The following is a 26,345-nucleotide window of genomic DNA, read 5'->3' as shown; positions in this document are numbered from 1 at the left end:
ATAATTAGTTCAAATATTTACAATCTCACTACTAAACAGGGAAATATATGTACTTGTTAAATACTACTTTATGCATCAGGATTTCTTACAGTTCCCTCAAATTTATAAGCTTTCACTAAATTTTGATGGTAGTGTTTACACATCTCTCTTGTAGATAGTCACATTAGTTTATGAAGAGATACTTGATTACATACAAGAAACACAGCAGAAGTGAAAGACCATTTGCCTCAGGTCTTTTCTCGTATTCATTCTCTATACAAGTTTACAGCCCTGTTTCTGCTAACTTGTACTTAAGTTAATATTATTTGATTTGAAGACTTTTTTGTCAAATTTTCACACATTTCTGCTCTGCGCCACCAGAGGGAGGCAGAGAACAGATAACAGGCTTTGAGGAACCATTCACCTGGGTAACAGACAGATTGGATCTACAGTAGCCAGCGAGAATAATGCTTGCCCATTCTCATAACTGGAGAATCATGTAATTAAGAAGCTTTCTTTAAACAAACAACAGAAGTTTAATGGTAAGTGAATATGAGCGTAAAAACTGAATTAGGTGTTATATAAAAGAAAAGAAAATTATGTTCTGTTGGGCTTATTGAAACATTGATTATAATTGTCTGAAAGTCTCCTTCTAACCTCTAGATCCAAACAGGATAATTTAGCAAAATGCCATTACCTTGGCTCTCCCTCTTGTTCCGGCAATTCCTCCTCCTCTTCTTCACTCCCACTGTATTCATATTCTGTCTCATCTAAATCAAATTCAACATTAGGCAGGTTAACAACATCCAAGTCATCTGCCTTCTCTGGACAATAGGACGGAGATACGATTATTCATGGAAGGAAAAGGCTTCACTTCCAAATAATAATTAGGATCATATGCTATCATGTGCATGGCTGAGAAGCTAGTGCAGGGAGCAGGGATTCAAGCTCTTGGTTCATTGGGATCTCTTCTGGGATAGGGTGACCTGTACAAAAGAGATGGGTTGCACCTGAACTTGAGGAGCCACAAATTTCCTGGCCGGGAGATTTGCAAATGAAAATCAGGAGGATTTAAAGCTCAGTGGCAGGGGGATGAGGCCCTGAGCAGTAGAGTGGCTGTTGAGAAATTGGGGGATAATACCAGAATCAGTGAGAGCAAATTTACTGCAGTCATCGGGATGGGTAGTACAAGTAAAGGTGAGGAAAGACCACTGGTATAAACTCTGCTGTTTCAGTACAAGAGGCTTGACAGGAAAAGTGGATGAACTCAGGCATGATTTGCTCTGAAAACAGATTATTACAGCCATCGCTGAGGGAAGGGCAGGATTGGAAGCTCATTGTTCCAGGATACAGATGCTACAGGAATGACAGAGGTGCAGGTATGAGAGGAAGAGGGGATAAAAGAGGACATAACAATTATTAGAGGATATTCTTGAGAGATCGTTGAGGCCATTGGGTGGAAATTAAAAACAAGGATATCCTCTTGATAGGATTGTATAATAGATCTTCCAATAGTCAGCAGGAATTAGAAATGGCTTATAGAGAAACAGCAGCCAAATGTAAACATAATTTTGCTAATACACGCTGGGCCTTTCATAGCGCAAGGGCTTGGATGGAGTGGAATTTGCGAAATGTATCCAAGAAAGCTTCCTTTATCAATACATAAAGGAACCCACTAGAGAGGGTGCAACACTGGACTTCCTCTGGGGGAATGAAGTAGGGTAAGTGGTGGAATGTCTGTTGACAAGAACTTTAGGTTCAGTGACCACAATCGTATCAGTTTTAAAATAGTTACAAAGAAGCATAGTTCACCGGTTAAGGACCTGAGGTCAACCAGTGCAAATTTGGGAGTCATTAACACAGCAGCAAGCAGAGGTTCAGTGGATAAGATTGCTTGCATATAAGCGAACATGCGCCAAGTGGGAGGTCTTTAAAACTGTGGTGCCAAGGGTTCATGGCCTGCATGTTCCTGTTAGGTTAGGACAAAGTTGACAGGTTTCAGGAAGACTGTTTGATGAGTGATATTAAGCCTTAGTTGAGAAAAAGATGTGTATATATTACACATAAAGAGTTGGGAACTGGCGTGGCACTTGAAGCCTACAATAGTTCAAGAGTGCACTCAAGGGAAGCTAGGATATGAAAGGAATTGGCAGGCAAGGGGAGGGGAAATCAAGAGATTATATAGGAATATTAAGAGTAAAAGGGTGACTAGGGAGAGAAAAGGTCCACTTAAAGACCAACATGGCTGTCAGCATATGGAAACAAGGGAAACTGGTGATATTTTTAAAATGCATATTTTCTTCAGTTTATACTGTGAGGAAACAGATAAAGCAGGGGAAATGTGTGGTCTGCATATAATTATAAGGAGGAGGTATTGACTGCCTCAAAGTATTTAAGGTAGATAAATTCCAAGGCCTGGCCTAGTGCATTTGCAGACCTTGTGGAAAGCTAGAGAAGAAATAGCAGAGGCCACTGCAGTGCTGTTTTCTCCTTCTCTGGCTAGAGACGAGATTCCAGAGGATTGCAAAGTGGTTAATGTGGTGCAATTCTTTTAAAAAGGGTAGCAAAAACAAACTATGAAACCGCATGCCAGTGAGTCTGATATTGGTGGTGGATAAGTTATTGGAGAGGATTCTCAGGGACAGAATCTACTAACATTTGGACAGACAAAGTCTGATTCAGTTCAGTCAGTACAGCTTTGTGTATGAGAAGGCATGGCTGGAAAAAGTCAGAGTTCTTCAAGAAGGTAACTGAGTGTGTCGATGAGACTAGAGCAGTCAATGTTTCCTATATGGAATCTAACAGGGCCTTTGACAAGCTCTCTCATGGCAGGCTAATCTGGAAGGTTAGATCACATGACATTCACAGCAGATTGTGGACTGGATTCATAATTACAGAGGTTTATGATCTCAGACTGGAAGCCTGTGACTAGTGGGGTCAATGCTGGAGCCATGCAACACACACAAAATGCAGGTGGAATGCAACAGGGCAGGCAGCATCTATAGGGAGAAGCACTGTTGACATTTCGGGCCGAGATCCTTCATCAGGATCACAAGGAGCACACACCAGGTTCCTTTCCCCTGGAGGAGAGGGTGCTAAAAACCATAGGGCATAAGTTTTAGATCAGAGGTAAGACATTTAAAAGGCACATCAGGGGCAACTTCTTCACACAAAGGGAACTGCATATTTGGAATGAGCTCTAAGGAAGTGAAGTAGGCTCATCAGCAACATATAAAAGCTATCTAGATAAGTACATGGATAGGAGAGGCTTAGAGGACCATGGGTCAAATGTGGCCGATGGGACTAGCTTGTTGAGTGACAGACAGCATGGACAAGTTGGGCCAAAGGCCTGTATCCATGCTGTACCACACCCAAAGCATGCCTTTTGATCCATCAGAGCTATGCACGTTTTTAGGAAAAACTATCCACGCAGATTCAATGCTCCCGGTCTACATAAACTGCTTTCATCATCTACTCAAGTGGTGCACTTCAGATCAGGCATCTTGGACAATCACCTTCAAATTTTGGCCTTGATATTAAACATGATTCAAAGATTACACGCACATTTATTATCAAAGAATGTATAAATTATACACCTTGAGATTTGTCTGCTTATAAGCAGCCACAAAGCAAGAAACCAGAATAACCCAATTTTTAAAAAGAGCAAAAACCACAGTGCAGAGGAAGAGGGGGAGAAAAAAACAAATCATACAAACAACAGAAGCAAGCCAACAGCATCCTGAACCAGACTGAGTTTCCATATCCATTCCCAGAGCAGCCAGAGTAGGCCCAAGCCTCGGTCCCTCTTCACCAGACCAGTGGGACAAAAACACACAGCAGCTGGATCAGTCCACAGCCTCGGTGCTACAGAGAAAGGAATTAACATTCCTGGGAGAATGAGCGAAATCAGGCCAACCCTCCCCTCCGTTCCTGACACTCAGGCTTTCAGTCTATCTGTGCCGGCATTTAAATTGTCCGAGCACCGGGAAGTGCCTCGCTCTAGGACCCAGACCCCAGCTCCACAATATGCTTGGAACTGCCTCGCCCAAAGCCATTATCAATCTCACCAAACCTGCTCAGCAAATAGATAGTGATTCATATTTAACTATAATGCCAACTTAAAATCTAAGGAATAGCTACAAACGTTCATAGTTCCTTAATAGCTTTAAACTTGGATTACTGAGAAAAAGTAGCATAATAAATAACAATTAGGATGGAGATTTTAAAATAGGATGGAGACTTTACAATGCAGATGTTCAAGGAGAACTTGAATGAAAAGGAAGAATTAAATCATGTACAGTTTAGAGAGGCTTGCTAAATGGTGATGAGAATAACCTTGTTTTACCGCTGCATGCTTTAACATGAGATGATAAATTTATTCAATTAATAATTGGAAATCCTCAAACTTAATTATGGATTTTGCACTTGTATTCCATTTTATGAAAGAAATTTCATAACGTACATGCAAACAAAGTTAAAACCTTGGTCTGATCAAACAGGAATTAATTTTCCAATGTGTAATATTATTTACAAATTTTTATTATTTAAACATCTTTTGTAATTGCATAAACATTGCACCACACACCTTTTTCTCCCCTCTTCTTCCTTGTCCTGTCAATATGATCTTTCAACTGAATGCGAACTTGCCGTTCATTGGGCTGGTCGCGGATAAATGGATGTTTTAGCAGGTGTTCAGTTGAAGGTCGCAGCATGTAGTTCTTCACCAAACAGCTTTCAATAAAACTAAAAAATTTCTTTGACCTGTAAATATATACATAAAAGGTAAGCTTTATTGAAATGGGCAAGTAAAGATCTGCAATTTAATTTGAGTCAAAGATCAAGATATGTTCATTCAGAATGCTTGATGAGGCACCAAATTTCACCCTTATCAGTTGAAATGACTATTCAGAGTTCTTAACTGGCACTTAAGCTTCAACAGTAAATGATGAATTATTTCTATACAAAGCAAGTATTCAGTTTATATAATAGAGGCAGTCAAGCATGCATTCATATCAAATGTATTATTTCACATCTGCAGGAAACCACAAAAAGGCTGTGTATATTTTCTGAGACATGCACAACACAATTGGACTCTTGGATGCTTGCAGTACAATGATTTAATAGCAACGTACACTTAGATTTATCCCACATTTCAATAAAGTGTCATTTTGTTAAAGAAATTAGTTTATTTTCTTCATGATCAATAAATTCATCTTCTACCATTAATCTTGAGGCCTCTGAAAACAAGAGCAACCCCATTAGGTAAAGTTAGGGACAATCAACAAGCTCAGTACCGGAAATTTAATTGAAAATAATTTGTTAACATTTCTAAGTAGTATCTAATAACAATTGTTTAGAATATGATACACTTTTTAGTAGATTTAGAATGTTTCAAAAAAAGTGAGTATTTGCCTCATGAATGATGAATATTTATTCAGAGATTCGGAAATTATATTTAGCGTGGTCAATAACATTGTGATCCATAGGAAACAAACTAACAAGATTAAGGTATATAGCCTCTGAATAGAGTGATTTAGAAGAACAAAAGGATGGGTTGAATTAAAGCAGATTTTTCCAAGAACAACTGATTTTTTATTTAAATAAAGACACAAACAATTACAAACTAGTTAAATGTAGCTGGTGAAAATAGTGGTGATACAGGATGCAGTTTGTACATTTTAGAGTAAGTCATCTTTTTTTGCATGCAAAAAGGGAATCTAAATGTAATACTCTAATTCAGTGCATTCATAATGTTACACCTGTGGCCCCCTCCTTTTTGAGAATCGCAGGATCGCTATTGATTCGGGTCGGGAGACCCAGGAAATGAGAGAGAGACACGCAGATTCCTCAATGTTTGGAATGTGTCCTGGGCCTCCGAGAGACAAAGCCCCTCAAACGCACCAGATCTCTTGGAGACGGAATTGTGTATTGAGTACTGTACGATTCATCGAAGCCCCCAGGCAATGAACCGAGGGGGGTTGGTGGAGGGCTGGCATCATTCCACCCTGATTGACATCTGAGACCCTGTGAATCAGGATAAAAGAGGGTCTGTGGGAACAGCCCCTCAGACGCACCAGAAGAAATGCTAGAACTCCTGTAACAGCGTAATAGCGAAAGCCGGTGGAAAAAGCCCGCATGCGTCCTTTTCCAATTGCCTCGGAATTGGTGGGTCTTGCCACGGAAGAACGGTTTTAGCTAACAACAAAGGAAAATTCAGCCCCCACCGACACTCGAAGGATTGACATCATAAAAGGAATGGGCAAGTTTAACTCTCTCTCTTGACTCCAACCAAAGGCTGCAGCCTACAGCTTGAATGAACTAAAGTGACTTTTATATTTCCATCGGACAACACATTATCCCCTAGACAACGATAGAGCTATTTCTTATTGATTATTATTATACCCGCGCTTTTAGATTTAGTATTGACAACGTATATTATCTGCATGTTTGCATTGATATTATTTTTGTGTATTTTATCAGTAAATACTGTTAAAAATAGTACCATCAGACTTCAACGGACCTCTCTATCTTTGCTGGTAAGTGACCCAGTTACTGGGTACGTAACAATAAGAAGGAGTGCCACACAATTTACGTGAAAAATATGGAAATACCAGAGACTACATCATGAAGCAATTGGATTCACATACGTCCAGGGAAAATAATAGATTCCAAATGTAAAAAATTGTAACTTCTACTCAAGTTCTAAAGTTTCTTGAAACTGAAATTAGATATAAAGATGATACTGAAGATCACAGCAAATGACTGGATAATTTATGGATCAAAACTTGCATAAATACAGCTGTAGAATGTTTTTGGAATATAATATGAAAAGATTGACATTGTTCATAGGTACAGCCAAAGGGGGAGTTAGAGGGAACCCCCTTGAAGCATATTGGACATTAAGAATCATGCATAAGGTGAAATCTGAATGACACTTTTCCAGCAACACCAAGGCATGCACTGCATAATTAAATCTGTGATTTTAGTTTGTTTCCTATGTACTTATTTGGCTAAACCAGTCAGACAGCGCAGAAGAAAATTACTAGTGAACTGCAAGAATAACGAACATCTTGAATAATCTACTTGATTATCCTCTTGGATCAACAACATAAACATAACTCCAAATTGAGCTGAATGTTGGTTGGGTGAATTAATGAGGAAGGATAAAATTGAATGAATGAGTAGCTGTTTCTTCACACATGGTTTTACACAGAATTTCAAAATTCCAGTTTACTGTTAAATGATATACAGCACATGATACAAAAAAAGCATGGATATGGATATACACAAGTCCAGAGAAATGGTCTTATTCTACCACTGGAATATTAGAGAAAAAAAAACAGGAAAATAACAAGATGAGAAAATAGAAGTAAAAAGAAATAAACCATTTACAAGGAATAAAAAACTGATTGAGGTTGCACTGATCATGAATCAACAAAGTCAGCCTTTTGAATTAGGTTTGTGCTGAGTTTCTTCTCACTCAGGAGAGAGTTTCATCACTGAAGCTGTCATTTGACTACTATTATGGGAAATGATACACTGAGAAGGCTATGAAGCAAATAACACATGTAAACTTTACCCCATGTTTCAAAAAGTACTAACCATTTCTTGGACTTCAAACGTGGAGGTGGATTCCTAGGAATGAGGAAGAGAGCTCTCATTGGGTGCATGTCGCAGAGGGCTAAAAGCGAAAACATACAATAGCAATTGTCAATGCTGTGTCATTGTTAACTAAATGAAAAGGCAGGATTCATTAAATTTCAATCATTTAAATCAACCCTTCCCAACCCCCTTCTATCACCCAATTCAAATTGAATTAAGGCACAAAAATCACAATGAAACTACATATTGTCCAAGGACAATCTTCATTTTCTTAGTTACTTAAAAATAATCTTAGTCCTGTAGAGCACAAAAATGTTCCTGAGTGAGAGTCAGTTTTATAATTCACAGCTGTGATGCTTAACCAGATGGTGATAGTTCTGATCCTTTTGCTACCCGGTCAGGAACCGTCTCTTTTCATCCCATTCACCACTTCTTGTACTTCCTCCTTTACTGCCAATGACTCGAGATGCAATCTCAAGAATGTTTTCTTTAATTTGAATAATCCAATCAAAATATCAGGAATCTAATTCAACAAAAGGACCCAGATCAACTGAGAAAGTGGCAGATGGAATTTAACTCAGGCAAGTGGAAAGTGGTGCACTTTGGGAAGTTAAACCTAGGCATTCAAAGCAATGGAGGGGCCCTTGGGAAGGTTAGAAAATGGAAATACATTGGGTACAAGTACAAAGTTTCCTAGAAGTGGTGACACAGTTCGGCAAGGTGGTGAAGGTAAATGGTATGCTTGCCTTTGTTAGCCAAGGTTTTGAGTATAGGAGTTCAATGTCAAGATAGATCTATACAAGACATTGGTGAGACCCCATTTGAACTGGCTGCCCAGCTACATTCATCATCATTATGTGCCATGTCATATAACATAGGTGACTACGGTCTCCATGACCATAATTATTCTTGCAAGTTTTTCTATAGAAGTAGTTTGCCATTGCCTTCTTCTGGGCTGTTTGTTACAAGATGGGCAACACCAGCCATGATCAATACTCTTCAGAGATTGTCTGCCTGGCGTCAGTGGTCACATAACCAGAACTTGTGATATGCCACAGTCGTTCATACGATGATCCACCACCTGCTCCCATGGTTTCACCGTGACCCTGATTGGGAGCCAAGCGGGTGCTACATCTTGTCCAAGGGCTAGTGGAGGGGAGGAACGGCTTGTAACTTTTTTGGTAGAGACATATTTCCACACCGCTGCCCAGCAGCTCTATTAAGAATGCAATTAAGCCAAATAGGGTACTGTAAAAAAAAAAATCACAAGAGTGTTCCAGGACTGGAAAGCAGAAGTTCTAAGGATGGGCTGAGACTGATGGGGTGGCCTTAGAGAGGTTTATAAAATCATGAGGGGCAAAGACAAAGTAGATGTCCTGGAACATTTGCCCCCAAGGTAATGGAGTTCAAAATGAGAGTGCATAGGTTTCGGAGGGGGGTGGAGATTTAAAAAGGGGATCAAAAAGGGCAAGTTTCCTGACAGAGGATAAACATGTTGAGAGGGATAGATAGAGTTGACGTGAATAGGCTGTTTCCATTGAGAGTAGGGGAGATTCAAACGAGAGGACATGATTTGAGAGTTAGGGGGCAAAAGTTTAAGGGAAACACGAGGGGGTATTTCTTTACTCAGAGAGTGATAGCTGTGTGGAATGAGCTTCCTGTAGAAGTAGTAGAGGCCAGTTCAGTTGTGTCATTTAAGGTAAAATTGGATAGGTATATGGATAGGAAAGGAGTGGAGGGTTATGGGCTGAGTGCGGGTAGGTGGGACTAGGTGAGATTAAGAGTTCGGCACGGACTAGGAGGGCCGGAATGGCCTGTTTCCGTGCTGTGATTGTTATATGGTTATATGGTTATATGCAAAAAGCTGCCAGAAAAAGTGATAGAGGTAGATATAATTTACCATATTTTTGAGACATTGGAGAGGTACCTGGGTAGGAAAGGTTTAGAAGGATATGTGCAAATGCATGTAAACAAAGTTATCTTAGATAAGCGCCTTGGTCGGCATGGGTAGGTTAAGCCAAAGAGTTTGTTTCTATGCTGTAAAGCTCTGACTATGACCAAGAGTCACTGGGACACTGTGAAGCCCAGCTCATGCTGTGCACAATTTCAGTCCCGGAGCTTCTTCATTTGAACAAATTAAGTTATTTAACCATGTAAGATTAGAAAGCTAATACAATTAGCTGGCCCACAATCTGTGGAGCAGCAGCAAATCTGATGGGACAGAACAAGACCCTGCAGAATAGCAAGGCAGCAAGCATGGAGAGCCTAGGCAGGCAGCCAAACTGGACAGAAGCAGAACTCTCAGGGCTGTGACAGTGCAGGCAGACCAGATGGGCTATTTCATAAATTGAATGAGGTCCCTAAACGGCACGTTATCAAATGAAAGAGGCAGAGTTACTGCTTGTGAAAAAGCAAATCTAATTTTGAGTGTGCATTAGCTAGTGTGCTCAATTTACATTATTCCTTTCAAAAATGCCCAAATGTCACCATCACAATAATTATAAATATTAGAAAATAGAAATATAGTCAGGTCCCCTTTATACAGATTACAAATGATTCAGTATACAACTGGCAATTGCATTCCTTCAAGAAAGGAGCAGAACAGCCTGTGTGCAAGATACACTTTGGCCTGTTTATTTTTTTTAAACTTTTGCCAGTTGTATAAAAAAAAGTGTTAAGAAATCTAAATTTAGGCATTGAGGGTTATTCACACTCTTTCCAGGGAGAAGGCAACAAATTATGGTCTTGCACAGATTCAATAATGTAATCTGATGGAAATTAGGTTACCATAACAAGTGGAGTACAATGAATCATTCATTATGCTGATTGCTTCTTTCTGTCACTATTAAGCATATACTGTTATAAAATAAAGTACTGCTATTAAGCATGTAGAAGATATACTTCCATTATAAAAACAAATGATAAGAGAAAAATTATGCTGAAGGCATTCAACAGGTCAGTGTCTCCGTGAAGTCTTTGACTTAGTTTCTGTTTCCACAGAAGCTGCCTGTTCTGCTGAGTGTTTCCAGTATCATGATTTTATTACAAATTTCCAGCATCTACTATTAAAATTTTCAAATACTTTTATAGATCTGGAGTGAAAGTAGAGTTTGAATGAAAATATAATTAACCACAACCAAGCCCAGGTAAGAGAGCACATTTTTAACATTACAGTTGCTAAGAGGCAAGTCAACACATCCTAGCTATTGTAGCCCTAAATACATCATCTATCACACTGTCTTGAATGGTTTTTACTTTCCACTCAACCATTCAAAACACTTTCATCCACTGATCAGACTTTGTGAAAAGTTGTTCCAGACTTTTACTTGTGCCTTCCACCATTTACCAAATATATCTTTGCTTGAGTATTATCTTTTTTTTGTGACAAATGCTTCTTCAGATTTATATCATCAATGCCCACTTAAGTGTCTTATATTACAATAAAGTCACATATAAACCACTATAACAAGAGACCACCAGCTTTTGCCTTCAATTCTCTTCACTTCTAATTTGAAAGTCTTGTGATTCAGCACATAAATACAGATCATAAGAGTAATACAATCAGTTCTAGTGTAATATTTTCTGACTAATACTTAACTTGCTTCTCAATAAGACATTCTGTTTGCTATGCTAATGACAGCTCCATGTCATTTGACATTTTAAGAGATGAATTAATCATGAAACCCCTTCCACTTCATTATTTGCTCTTTCCCTGCCATCAATATTGTACTTGTAACATGCATTTTCCTTCATCATTGAATAATACTTGAGCATATTCAATATACCCAATCAGATCATACTCAACTCCTTTGGTACCTATTTCTACTTGTGTTCCCCCACCCCCCAATCCTTCTATCATCGGTTAATCACTTACAGATTTATATTGAGCTTGAAACATAAATAGTATTCCAAATTGTTAGCCCTGATCCCAGAAATATTCCAACATACTAACTCCATCTCCTGCTACCCTGGCATTATCTAATTTCTTTCAGCCAAAACTAGTGCGTTTTGATTCAAAAGTAACATTTATTAGCATCATTAAAAATCGAAGTACAATATAAAATATGCTAAGAAAACTCATACTTTTCCATGCAGGTACAATGCACAAACTTTCTTTTCACCCTTTCACCATCTGCATCCCCAATCTCCAACTCCCTCCCACCCACAATAACATCTGTTACTCTCAGCTCAATTGCACAGATGAGATAAAGAGCAAATGATAATGTCACATCGAACAACATGTCTTAGCCCTACCTCATAAGCAACTAATTGCCTGCGTACAATTCATAAAACACTGTTTTGAAAAAAATCCCGTAACTCAATTTAGAATGCATGCAGGAAGATAAGACTTCATCATGTCAGGCTAGCACAACTTCATTTTGACACTTTAAATAAAATAACAATATTTTAATCAAAAAAGTTCACCATATAAACATATGTTACAAGTTTCACAGTATTACTTACGAGGTGCTCCTTCTGCCATTTCAATGGCTGTGATGCCTAATGACCATAAGTCACTCTGTATGAAAATGAGACATTAGCTGTCAACTTTTACTTCTAAATTTATGACAAAATAATATCATACATTTGACGTACATGTTAAAATTAATGTCCAATGTACAATATAACTCGAGGTATATATTATTTCCATGAATACACAAACTGAAAGGCTGCTTCCAATATAGGTGCTACTACAAAAAAATATTAAACTTCTTGTGACTGTCAAAATGTACAGAACCTTAAATTACCCTACTAACTGGAAAAAGTGTGCAAGTCATTGACCACCAACAACATAAAAAATTCTCATAATCCTAACCAAAAATCGCTGAAGTTAATGAAGTACAGAAAGAGAAAGAAGGAAGAGGCTAGCCATGGGAAGAATAGAATGTCACAAATGATTTTGCTTGAATCATTCAGTCATAGGCAAAAGGTTCATATCTGAAGACACCATCAATTTAGAAGCAACAGCAAATAGTGAGTACAAATGAAGAAAGATGGTTGTGGTCCAAGTAAATTGATGGGAGACATTTTGCTGCAGATAAATGTGAAAAAGTATTTAGAATTTCATTATTTTTTCTCTTTTTTAATAAAACAAAAGAGGTTAGGCTATGGTTGAACACATGCATGTTTTTAAATGGAAGATACTGTTAAAGAAACGATACCAGAAAAATCCAATAGAATTATTCTAAGCAAAAAGTATATAGTTATTAAAGGATTGTTCCTCTGAGCAATCAAAGCAATGGTTGAAAGGACTCTGACAGAGATGTATTAGATTTGGTTTGCCCCAGTTTAAAAATGCATGAGTAGCAGGTTGAAGCAGTAGGATGGACAGGGATGGATGTGAAGGATGCTGTGGGGCTGCTTACATCTTCTGCTGGGTAGCAGAGGAAAGTCACAGCAATCAGGATTCTAGCTCTGAGTCTAACACAGTGACTCAGAAGGAAAGAGAGGAGAAGAGGCAAGCAATTTTAAGGGGAGTAATTATTTAGGGGAACAGACAGGCGGTTTTGTGGGCAAGAACAAGTCTCAGGGATGGTATGATGCCTCCCAGCTGCCAAGGTCAGGGGCATCTCCAATTAAGTCCATGGTATTCTTAAGAGGGAGGGTGAGAAGCCAGAGGTCATGATCCACATCAGTGTCAATGACAGAGGCAGGAAGGGTGAAGGGGTCCTACAGAGTGAGTTCAGCAAGTTAGGTGCCAAGTTAAAGTGCAGGACCTCCGGGGGGTGATCTCAGGATTGCTACCCATGCCGCGTGCCAGTGAGGCTTGAAATAGGAAGATTATACAGTTTAACATGTGGTTAAGGATATAGTGTAGGAGGGAGAGCTTCATATTTTTGGACCGCTGGCCCAGTTAAGGTCGGACCTGTATAGATTGGACACTTTGTACCTGAACTGAGGCGGGGGGGCAATATCCTTGCTACTGCTGATCGGGGGGTGGTGGATTAAAGGGATTAAACTAGATACAGTGGGCTAGGAGTCAGAGTACCAGTGCAGCTAGCGGCACGGTGGTGGAACAACACAAAGAGAAGAACTGAAAAGTTAAGCATGGTGGGATTAATGTTCTAAATTGCATCTATTGTTGCATCTGATATTGCAGCTATTAGTGAGATTTGTTTGCAAGAAAGGCAGGGCTGGCACCTCAGTGTTCTGGGGAATTATTAAAGGGGGAGGGATGGCATTACTACTCAGGGAAAAATGTCACGGCAATGCTCAGACAGGGCAAAATATCTATTGAAGATATATGGATGTTGAGGAATAAGAGATGATCAATATTATGGCATATTATAGACCACCCAATATTCAGTGGGATTTAGGGGAGCAAATTTGTAGAGCGGTAACAGACAGTTGCAAGAAAAATGAAGCTGTATTAATAGGCTATTTTAACTTTCCATATATTGAACGGGACTGTAAAAGGACTGGATGGGAAAGAGTGTCAAATGTGTTCAAAATTTTTTCCTTAATATATAGAGGTTCCAGCTACAGAGAGTGCAATATTGCATCTCCTGTTAGGGAGTGAGACAGGACAGGTGACAGAAGTATGCAGGGGAGCACTCTGGATCTAGTGATCATAATTTCATTAGCTTCAAGATAATTATGGAGATAGGTAGGTCTGGTCCTCAGGATGAGATTTTAAATTGGAGAAAGGCCAATTTTGATGTCATCAAAAAGGACCTGGCAAGTGTGGATTTGGACAGGTTGTTCTCTGGCGAGAGTGTCTTTCACTTCAAAAGTGAAATGTTGAGAAAACTGAATTTGTATGTTCCAATTAGACTTAAAGGAAATGCTAACAAGTATAGGAAAACTTGCTCTCCGAGGCATTATGAGACCCCGGTTAAGAAAAAAAATTCAAGTGTGTAGCATATATAGGCAGGAAGGAACAAATGAGGTACTTGAGTACAAGAAATGCAAGAGAACACTTAAAAGGAGATCAAGACAGCTAAAAGACATGAGTTTCCTCTGGCAAAACAGGTGAAGGCGAAACCCAGGAGCTTCTACAGATATATTGAGCAAAAGGATAGCAAAGGAGAAAATTTGTCCACTTGAAGATCTGTGCATTCATCTATGCATAGAGCCAAAAGAGAAAGGGATGATCTTAAAAGGACATTTTTGCATCTGTACTTACTCAGGAGACAAAGGCAAAGCAGTACGAGTTCATGGACCGAATACAGAAGAGGATTATCTTCTGTGTTATCTTGAGGCAAATTAGGGTGGATAGATCCCCTGGGTCTACAAGGAGCCCCTCTGACAGGGGTAGTGCAAAAATTGCAAGGATCCTGACAGAGGTACTTAAAACATTCTTAACCACAGGTGAGGTGCCAAGGTCAGGAGATACCTAATGTCCCATTGCTCAAGAAAGCTCTTGCGAATAAGTCGGGAAATTACAGACCAGAAGACCTGATATCAGTAATGGGTAAATTATTGGAAGGTATTCTAATGGACAGAATCTACAAGTAATTGAACAGGCAAGGCCTGATTTGGGATAGTCAACATGACAGAGCACGGTAGGTTTGTCTAGCCAATTTTAGAGTTTTTCCAAATAAGTTTACCAGGGAGGTTAATGAAGGAAAGGCAGTGGATGTTGTCTACATGGGCTTTAGCAATGCCTTTAACAAAGTCCCACATGGCAGTCTCTGGTCATGAAGGTTCAGTCGCTTTACATTCAGGATGAGGTAAAAAACCGATTCAATATTAGGCTACGTCCACACTACACCAGATAAATCCGTAACCGAAGCTTTTTCTCTTCCTTTTTACCCTCCGTCCACACTAAAACGGCATTTTCGTCCCCCGAAACTGGAGCTTTTCAGAAACACTCTCCAGTGTGGATGGGGTAACCGGAGACTTCTAAAAATGCTGTCAGACGGCAGCACGCTATTTCATTGTTTTCTTGAACGCAACCTAACAATTTCAGAACAGACGGCAACGAAACTGATGCCAGAAGAGTTAGAAATGTACTCACCAAATACTTTGACCCATAACTTACTGAATAAATAAGTATACTCACTTTGCCCTGTTTTCTGTCCTTGCTTGTATGAAGGTGGTTCATACCTATTTATGCAAGAACTTCTCTGACAATAGATGTGTAACAGCCTAATGTAACATTGTATGGAAATACAAGGTAACACTGATGCAGACATGTTTTATACATTTAACAAGGTGCTTTATTAATGCAACAGAGTTAGTCAGTTTTTCAATGTTCGTCATCAGCCAGTTCATACTGTCCGTGAACTCCCTGTCGGTTGCCTCTGTACGCTCCAGTATTTGTTTTTTTTTAACTTTTAAGTTCTCCTGCGCGAAAGCCAACCGCTGTCCATTGTTTTAAGTTTTTCTAGTCTGTAACTACACAAACGCGCACTTTTACAGCAAGATTCGACACCAAACGTGTCACTTGTTTTCAGTAGATGTGTCCTGCGCATGCGCAGGAGGAGGAGATTCGCTGAAATCTCCGTTTCAATGTGGATAGAGATTTCTTTTAAAACACATAGTGTGGACGCCTATCGTTTTTATGTGAAACCGGCGTTTTCAAAATTATCTGGTCTAGTATGGACGTAGCCTTAGTTTTGTGGGAGAAGCCATAGTGGTAATTGATGGCTGCCTCTCTGACTGGAGGGCCATGACTACTGGCGCGCTGCAGAGATCTGTGATGGTCCGTCACTGTTTGTTATCTATATTGATGATCTGGATGATAAACTGGTCAGCAAATTTGTGGATGACACCAATATTTTGGGTATAGTGGACAACGAGGAAAGCTATCAAATCCTGCAAAGGGGTCTGGACCAGCTGGAAAAATAGGCTGAAATAATGGCAATTCAATTCAATGCAGCCAAGTGTGAGGTGTACTTTGGGAAGATAAACCAGGAGAGGACTTGCACAGCAAACAGTAGGGCACTGAGTATAGTGGAAGAAGGAAGTGCGAATATGGATCCATAATTCGTTTGAAGTGTTGTCACAGGTAGAAACGATTGTTAAAAATAGTTTTTCCACACATTGGCCTTTATATGTCAGTACTGAGTACAGGCGTTGGGATGTTTAGTTGAAGCTGTACAAGACTTTAGTGAGGTTAAATCTGGAGTACTGCATGCAGTTCTGGTCACCTACCTACTAGAAAGACATCAATAAGATTGACAGAGAACACAGAAAATTGACAAGGATTTCTCCAGGACTTGAGAACCTGAGTTATAGTAAAACGTTGAATAGGTTAAGACTTTTAACGGGTAAATACAAGCAGACTTTTTCCACTGAGGTTGTGTAAGACTAGAAAAGGGGTCATAGGTTAAAAGTGAAAGGAGAAATATTTGAAGGGAACCCAAGAGGGAGCTTTTTCACAAATAAAGGGGAAGAAACTCCCATTGGAATTGGTGAATGTGGGCTTGAATACAACATTTAAGAGAAGCATGGGTAAGTACAAGGATGGGGGGGGTGATATGGAGAGCTACAGTCTAGGGCTGGGCCAATGGGACTAGGCAGACTAACAGTTTGGCATGGACTAAATGGGCCAAAGGGTCTATTTCTGTACTCTATGACTCTGAGTGGAATTCTATCATAACCTGTGTTCTGCCTGTTTTGCAAAAAACTATTGTCTGTGTTTGGCAAATTGACATATGAAATTATCACAAGAATAATTAGGATATTAAATGATATTTTATAAAGAGATTTATTTGAAAATGGAACACGCTGCTGCAGTTACTATTTTGCAAGTTTTAAAAATCTCTGCAAATACTACTGAAAAAGTGAAACAGACGTGCAGTTAATAACTTTAAATGAAGCATTTATATAAGCACATGTATGGGTAGACTGATGATCATAATCTAGAACAAATCACACATCTTTATTTGAAGATTAGACAGATCTGATTTGGAGAATTTATTGTGCCAAAAATTGATTGAAAATAATGGTTAGTTCAGCAGTAGCCCATGTTAATAAAAGGAGTCAAATCATCAGTTAAAATAGGAAGGAACAGACTTCTGTAGGAAGTATACCTCAGTACATTGCATCAATTAAAACCCCAGTGTGATGCCAATTATTTCATTCCCCCCTCCCCCCAGTTTTTTCTCTCTTAACCATTGTTCCACTGTGGACCCATACAAATTTTGATTCTGCCAAACCGTATTTTAAACCATTACTAACATACTTCAACACCCAATTATGACAGCTACAATAAAATTATGCACAAATATTATTTAAGAAATGCACAGACTCACAATTCAATAAATGCTCGTAAACCCCTAAGCAATCATGCTCCATCATTTGAATTTGGTATTGAGTTCTGGTGATAGTACAAGGATGAAAAAGTCAAATTTCCAAAAAAAACACATTAGTTTGGATTTGAAATCAAAGCAGAAAAGCATAAATAGAAAAAAAGCTTTTCAAAGCAATCACCGCCAATTGATTAAAGAGTTAACCAATCGAAAGCACAAGCCAAATGATGTTGGGAGAATTTCAAATGGGTCAGGACATGGGCAGCAGAGCTTTGGATGTTTATTTTCCAGTGTAAATCTAGGTACATTAAAACATTAAATCCAATTTATTCATCTGGATAGTTTTCAGAGAGCAGGGGTAAAAATAGATTATCTGGCCCCATCACATTTGTTTCCCCACGGAGATGAATGCATGCAAACAGGATTAAATGAAAGATACAAGAGACTTCTGATCCTGGAATATGAAGGAATTCAGCCGGTGAAGAGCATCTGTGGGGTTTGGGGAGGGGTATGGGACAAAATTATCAACATTTCAGGGCCAAAACTCTGCATGGGATTAAATCAGAAGTGAATTGCCCTTCGTCTTGATGTTGTGTAAAAATTAACTGGAAATGCTTACTAAGGCCAATATGTAATATGAGCAATTCTCAAACTTCTGAAGCATATCCAATATCCACTGACCAATGGTAACTAATGGATATGAATGGTGTTAGGGTATTACAGGGGGTGGGGGGATTTGCAACTAGCTTTATTCTAATCTCATTTCCTCATTGCTTACTTTGGGCAAAAATACAAAGCAAACCCATTTTTAATATCATTTTTGGTATTCAGTTGATGATCCACCATGATACAAAAGATATTCTCCATCACCTGTTACCTGCAAATAAGAGGAGCATAGGCTGCACAAAATGTTATCTTGTTTTAGTCTTTTTCTAAATATTTGTTTAATGAACTGGAAGAATATGAATTTTAACCGAGTCCAAGCAAGACAACAGAAGTTAACCAAATGATGAAATCCAACATCTTACTCTGTAATCATATGTTGCATCTGGATTCTCATCACAAGCAATGACTTCTGGTGCCATCCAGTAGGGTGTTCCAATGAAAGTATTTCTTCTGCCGACAGTTCTGTCCAATTGTGCACTAACACCAAAATCAACTGTAAAGAAAAATTCAGGGAAAGCGATCACTATGTGAGGAGAATACAATGAGCGTTAACAACCAGGACATTTATTGGACAATCTAGAGCAAGAACAACCGTTTCAGTCCACATCATCTGTGCTGACCAGTCTATCAACTTAAACTACACAACTGCATGCACATGATCTGTACCCCTCAATTTCCTACCTATTCATGTGCTTATATTAAGGCCTCTCAAACACTGTGATTCAAGTACAAAAAAGCAGTGAGAAATTCTACTTCACAATATGAAATCAATGGGTTCAATTATCAATCAATGGTTTTCTTACCCTAACTATAATAATATTAACAAAACCATAGCAAATTTCACAAAGAATGTCACTATCATTCCCTCAAAACTAATTAATAAGCTCCAGGACCTAGGCCTCAGTACCTCCTTGTGCAGTTGGATCCTCTATTTTCTCACTTGCAGCAACATCCTCTCACTCAAAATTCAGCAAAACCAAAGAACTGATTATTGGAGGAAGAGGAAACCAGAGGTCCGTGAGCCAGTCCTCATCACACGTGGAGAGGGTCAGCAACTTTAAATTCCTTGGTGTTATCATTTCAGTGGATCTGTCCTGGGTACCACACATGTGCCATTACAGAGAAGGGATGGCAGTGCCTCTACCTTTTTTTTTTAAAAAAAAGATTTAGCATGTCATCTAAAACTTTGACGAACTTTAAAGACGCGAAGAAGAGTATACTGATTGGTTGCATCATGGACTGGTATAGAAACACCAATGTCCTTGAATGGAAACGCACACAAAAAGTAGCGGATACAGCCCAGTCTATCATGGGAAAGCCATCCCCAACACTGAGCACATGTACATGGAGCACTGTCACGGGAAAGCAGCATCCATCATCAAGGACCACCACCATCCAGATCATGCTCTCTTCTCAATGCTGCTATGGGAGAGGGGGTGCACTTTTTATTTTTTTTTATTATTTGTACAATTTGTTGTCATTTGTAGACTGGTTGTTTGTACATCTCTGTGTTTCTTTGTATTTACTATGAATGCCCAAAAGAAAATGAATCTCAGGGTAGTTTATGGTGAAAATACATACTTCGATAATAAATTAATTTTGACTTTAAAATGTTTAGTTCCACTTCAGTTTTGAAGTAACCCAAGAAATCATGGATAATTAGAAGAATCCCTCAGAAACTATTGCAATTTAAAAACATGCAGTTTAATTCCCTTCAACTGAGCAATTACAAATTGTGACATAAATAACGAGAACCAATAACAGTTAACATTTTTGTAAATACATCTTTAAAGCTAATTTGGGGAAAAACTCAGCACATAAACAGTATGGAAGCATCCAGATCATAAAAATTAACTCTCATTTTCATTTACAAAGCATGGAGAACACTTGTCACAATAAATAAGTTGAACATGAGTGTAAATTTCACAGCCAATGAAATATTTCTTTTGTGGATATAATTCCAGATTAATCCTGATTTGAAAAAACATTGCAACAAGACTAACTGATTAAAAACAAGCTTCATAATACCAAATACAAACGTAATTTATATGACAATTTAAAGTAGAAACCTGTTACTTTTTCTCCATCCTTTAAATACATAAAATATATCATGTAATTAATAAATGATTGATTTTATCTTATGTACTGTTGAGCACTTTGTTTGTTATGGGTGTTCACTTTCCAGGGTTATTGCTTATTGCTAAGCACAGCTGCATGACCTTTCTAAAGAATCAATGCTGTTGGTGATAAAATTAAACTTCTAACAAAAATTCTTTGCTCAGCTTTTTATCTAAACAAACAGACCCCAGTTCTTAATGTAAGTAGTAAGTAGCAATTAGTTTGAAGTCGAAGGCATAGCTTTACAAAGTAAAGTGAGCAGGAGCCTTGTCTCTATCAGACAAATGCAAAACAATGGAGTGATATCACTCAGCACATTAAACATGGTTACAAGTTGCGATATTTATGTACTCAAGGGGTCAGCCCTCACCACATTAATTATTGATGCTTGGGATCTCTGTTGCCAGAGGTTTTTAAGACCATCTGTGTGAGTTACTTTCTCCCAGCAAAAATATACGGAAAACATCAAATGCAAATGTCATCATTTAGTAGATAATAACCGAACACCAGAAAGATCAAGGTTTGGTGTGGGGAAGGGGGCGGGGAAGTATTGTTAGGAATGACATGGGGAATGACAGAAAGCTGGGAGTTACAGAAAGAAGACGGGAATTCATTCCGCCACCTTCGGTTTCTGTGACAGACAACTTGTTCCATTGCAACTCCTTGGAATGTTCTTCTAGTTCGTAAGAATTGTTCCAGTGTTTGGAAATCCTTTGTAGATTGTAAATCTTTTGTAGTTCAGAAATCTTTAATAAATTAAAAATCCTCTGTGAACATTAAATGTGTGTTAAGAGTTATTTGTCCAAATTTAAATGTTTATCATTCAAATAAAATAACTGTTTTGTTATGGATATTCACTGTTGAGGGCTGGGGGTCTTTTTGCCAAACATTCTTACAGGTGCTGACACTTCTGGAGAAGAAAGATGTTTTTGAGAATGTTAAACTTCCAATGTTCTTTGTTCAGCTTTTTGTCCTGTGCTTATCAACTGGCTGGAGTGTCCAGAGAGATCTTTAACCAATCACTTCAGCAGACTAAGATACCTAACTGCTTCAAGCAGGTTTCAATTATACAAGTACCTAAGAAGAATATGGTATCCTGCCTCAACAACTATCATCCAGTAGCACATACAATCACAGCAATGAAATGTTTTGAGAGTTTGGTGATGAAACATTAACTCCTGCCTCGCAGTGACTTGGATACATTCCAGTTTGCCTAATAGAGCAACAAGTCCACAGCAGATGCCATCTCATTGTCTCTTCACTCAACCCTGGAACATCTGGATTGCAAAAATACATACATCAGGATGCTCTTTATTGGCTAAAGCTCAACATTCAATACCATCATCCACTCAAACCTAATCAATAAGCTCCAAGACCTTGGCCTCAATAGCTCCTTGTGCAATTGGATCTTCAATTTCCTCACCTGCAGATCCCAGTCAGTTTGGATTGACAACATCTCCACGATCTCCAACTGCACAGGCGCAACACAAGGCTGTGTGCTTAGCCCCCTGCTCTGGTCGATTTACACTTATGACTGTGTGGCTAAACATAGCTTCAATCTCATATTACAGTATGCTGATGACACTACTGTTGTAAGCCCAATAAGGTGGTGCTGAATTAGCATACAGTAGGGAGATTAAAAATCTGGCTGAGTGGTGCCATTGCAAAAAACTCTTACTCAATATCAGCAAGACCAAGAAGCTGATAATTGACTTCAGGAGAAGCAAACCAGAGGTCTAATGAGCCAGTATTCACAGAACTGGAGGCAGAGGGAGTCAGCAACTTTAAATTCTTCGGTGATATTATTTTGGAGGACTTGTCCTGGGCCCAGCACACAAGTGCAATTATGAAGAAAGTATAGCAGCACCTCTACTTCCTTAGGAGTTTGCGAAGAATCAGCATGACATCTAAAACTTTGGTGAACTTCTGTAGATCTGTAGTGGAGAGTATATTGACTAGCTGCATTGCAGCCTGGTATGGATATACTAATGCCCTCGAACAGAAAATTCAACAAAAAAAAAGTGGATAGGGGTAAAGCACTCCCAACCATTAAGCACATCTACATGAATTTTTGTCACAGGAAAGCAGCATGCTTCATCAGAGAACCCCACTGCCCAGGACATGCTCCTTCTCCCATCAGGAAGTTATAGGAGTGTCAGAACTCACACCACTAGGTTCAGGAATAGTTAGTTATTAGCCCTCAATTATCAGGCTCTTGAACCAAAGGGAATAACTTCACTCAACCTCACTTGCTCCATCATTGAAATGTTCCCACAACCTATGGGCTCACCTTCAAGGACTATTCATCTCGGTCTTGATACTTATTGCCGTTATTTTTATTTCTTTCTTTTTGTGTTTGCAGTTTATTGCCTTTGGTTGAAAGTCCAAGTTGGTGCGGTCTTTCATTGATTCAGTTATGATTATTCTTCTATTATGATTTATTGAGTATGCTCACAAGAAAATGGATCTCATGGTTGTATATGTACTTTGATAATAAATTTACTTTGAATATTTAAAAGAGAGCCAGTCTTCAGTTCTTACTGTAAATATCAACTAGTAATCAGACTGAAGTTAAAAGGACAGCTTTGCAAACAAACAGCACTGTCCATAGAGCAGATTGTCTGCCCACAGCACGAGTATGTTTACTCAAGAGAGGCAATGTAAGACACTAGGGTTATACTAATTGGCCTGTATCTAATGCCGTCCACGTTATCAAGTTCAAAAAACTTTGCAGAGCAGATTGGAACCATCACTTAGCACTTCAAAAAGGTATTACTAATGGTTGAAAAGTTTGCTTACTCAAAGAGTCAGCATTCAAGCATTAACTCTGGGTATCTGGGATACCCATCCCCAGAGCTTTTAGACCATCTATGTGAAAAGTTATGTGAAAAAAAATCACATGGCAAAAAAAAAGTCAGCCAAGTTGCAAAAACACAGCAGTCAGGCCAGTTAGGAATGGTCAAGGAACATAAAGAAGAATGACAGAAAGATGAGGCAACTAAAATCCATTCCTCTGCCTTCAATTTCTATGAGAGACAACTCATTTGTCTGCAACTCACTGGTATGTCTTAACAGCTTACAGGAATTTTACCTGTGTTTTGCATTTTAGAAATCATTTTGTAATTTGGATTTTTTTTTTACCAGATAGTAAACACAGTACATAAACTTGTTTTTGAAGAGTCGGTGGACACTTAAAGTCTTCTTTTGAAATTAGGGCTTTGCAGACAGGGAACCCAAGTAGTCATAATTAGCAGTGAAAGTGATGATCAGAGTTCCCAATGGCAATTTTGCTTCACCACTAAAAGTGAAATTTCCTAAAAAGGCATTGAATAACTTCAATTCACAGATATTCTTAGACATGGAGAACTATTGCTACCTTCATCAAATTTTAAAAAGCATGAGAACAAACAATTCTAATTTATTTGTACAGTTTTAAGAAATTATTGCTATACCCTCTTCATTACCATCCAGCAAAATTAAGACAGACACACAAGACCAATCTAGCAGTTACACATTACTTATGACACACAAATCTCAGATATATCTAATGCCTAAAACTTTTGCATAGTACTGTAGTAATTTCATGTATTGCACTGTACTGCTGCCACAAAAAAAAACAAATTGCATGCCATGTGAGTGATGACAAACCTAGTTTTGATATGGGTCCCTATTATGCACTGAGAGTGGAAAGGGGACAAGGAGAAGGGAATCATGGTTGGGAAAAGGGGAAGCAACAGGGGAGGGAGTAGGAAGCACCAGCGAAACATTTTGTAATGATCAATAAACCAACTGTTTGGAATGAAATTACCTTGCCTGATGCCTTAGGGCTGGGTGTGTCTACACCCATACCCCACCCCTGCCATTTAGAAACACAGAAAACATACAAACTTAGAAAACCTACAGCACAATACAGGCCCTTCAGCCTACAAAGTTGTGCCGAACACGTCCCTACCTTAGAAATTGCTAGGCCTACCCAAAGCCCTCTACTTTTCTAAGCCCCATGTACCTATTCAAAAGTCCCTTAAAAGACCCTATCGTATCCACCTCCATTGCCAGCAGCCCAATCCACGCACTCACCACTCTGAGTATAAAACTTGCCCTGGGAAAAAGCCTCTGACTATCCACAGGATCAATGCCTCTCATCATCTTATGCACTTCTATCACATCACCTCTCATCCTCCTTTGCTCCAAGGAGAAATGGCCCAGTTCACTCAATCTATTCTCATAAGGCATGCTCCCCAATCCAGGCAACATCCTTGTAAATCTCCTCTGCACCTTTTCTATGCCTTCCACATCCTTCCTGAGGTGACCAGAACTGTGCACAGTGCTTTGAGTGGGGTCTGACCAGGGTCCTATATAGCTGCATTGTCTCATACCCCTGCTATGGTGCTCTACCCTTGCCATTCCCAATATCCTTTGCTCCCCCCAGATTTACAAGCTCGCTTTCCGCTCCACATTGACGCACATGCCTAAGAACTTTGCACAATACTGTACATTATTATAGAATTTAAATTTGGGCCAACCTAATTAAAAACTCAAGCACATTATGGCAAACACTGAAGTTGCCATCTGCTTGCCTTGAATTTTACATTTAACCAGCTCCTGGCAAGTATGTACATAAAAGATTTTTTCTCTTAGTGGAAGTCAATTTAATTGTTTTCTCTGTCAGATATGGAACCACCATTTAAAATGCAGTCTCTGGCTTTCCAATATTAATTACATACCCAGCTTCACTTCAGCATTTTCTGTCAGCAATACATTTTGGCCTTTGATATCACGATGAATTACGTGATGGACATGAAGATGTGACAACCCCTAAAAACAAATTAAACAAATGTAAGTATGATATGTATTTTTGCTAAATGAGATCAATGCAAAAGAGGAAAAAATCTAACAGCTATACTTGCATTTGCTTACAGATTCATTTTCTATTTCATAATCCTTGCATATTAACATTTTTAAGAACCTGAATCAATTACAGAATTAAGCCAAAATAACAATAAACTAACAAAAAAAACTTTAAAAATAGGCACTAGATAGAAACAGAACTTAGCAACTTCTATCTAAATGACACAGCGTAAAATCTGAAAATTGCAGTTAGGGCAGCCCTATTCATGCAATTTATAGCATAAAAACCTGGGACTCAGTTAGGGAAGGATATATTCCACATTAATCTGAGGTACTGAACATTTCTTTTCAGCTGAACCTGTCTTCTTGTTTTGCTTACAAAAGTAGCAGCAATGATACAATTCTGAACAGATCACAGCAGCCAAGAAAGGAAACAAATCAGATCTTGTGTGATGTCTGGAATACTTCTGCATTTTAAACACATTTCAAGGTCTGAAGGGCAGCAAAAATGGCAGCTACCCAGACTGCTAATGCTTATTCCAAAAAAAACTCTTATGAACAAAAGAGCTTGGAAAGTAATTTTGTCAGGTTACTTTAATTCAAAAGAAACCAAACAAAATTAAATGGTCTACATAATACGAACACTATTTTTAAAATGAAGCATTTTATTTTAACCATTTATCAATAAAACTAAGGGCTTTAAGATTAGGTTGTTAATCTGTTACTAATACTTCAAATTCAACTCCCATAAAAGTTTGAATGGAGGCCAGACCAAAGTGCAGAAACAGAATCTCTAAAGGACCTGTTGATACTAAATCCACATTTATGCAGTCGTAATGGATTTTTCCTTGCTTGGATAAGTTATGCTCTTCTACTTTGATCATAAACACCTGTGAAGCAACCAGCTTTTGGATTTTGTTCAAAAATCTATGC

The 26,345-nt window shown here is 38.7% G+C and overlaps 1 protein-coding gene across 1 annotated transcript in view; it reads right to left on the bottom strand.

The window, feature by feature from the left end:
• The window catches only part of LOC140726733 (mitogen-activated protein kinase kinase kinase kinase 4-like), a 265,104-nt gene that overhangs the window by 59,677 nt on the left and 179,082 nt on the right, over positions 1-26,345 (bottom strand). Inside the window, exons 6-11 of the mRNA XM_073043505.1 lie at positions 25,289-25,379; positions 18,809-18,939; positions 12,046-12,100; positions 7,582-7,660; positions 4,565-4,740; positions 677-749 (exon numbers count right to left, since the gene is read on the bottom strand). Of these exons, the coding sequence (XP_072899606.1) occupies positions 677-749; positions 4,565-4,740; positions 7,582-7,660; positions 12,046-12,100; positions 18,809-18,939; positions 25,289-25,379 (605 nt within the window). The remainder of the gene's footprint in view (positions 1-676; positions 750-4,564; positions 4,741-7,581; positions 7,661-12,045; positions 12,101-18,808; positions 18,940-25,288; positions 25,380-26,345) is intronic.

The sequence above is a fragment of the Hemitrygon akajei genome, chromosome 4, assembly GCF_048418815.1.
Source record: "Hemitrygon akajei chromosome 4, sHemAka1.3, whole genome shotgun sequence".
NCBI lineage: Eukaryota > Metazoa > Chordata > Chondrichthyes > Myliobatiformes > Dasyatidae > Hemitrygon > Hemitrygon akajei.
Note: the sequence above shows the minus strand (reverse complement) of the source record. Positions and strands in the feature narration are given on the sequence as shown.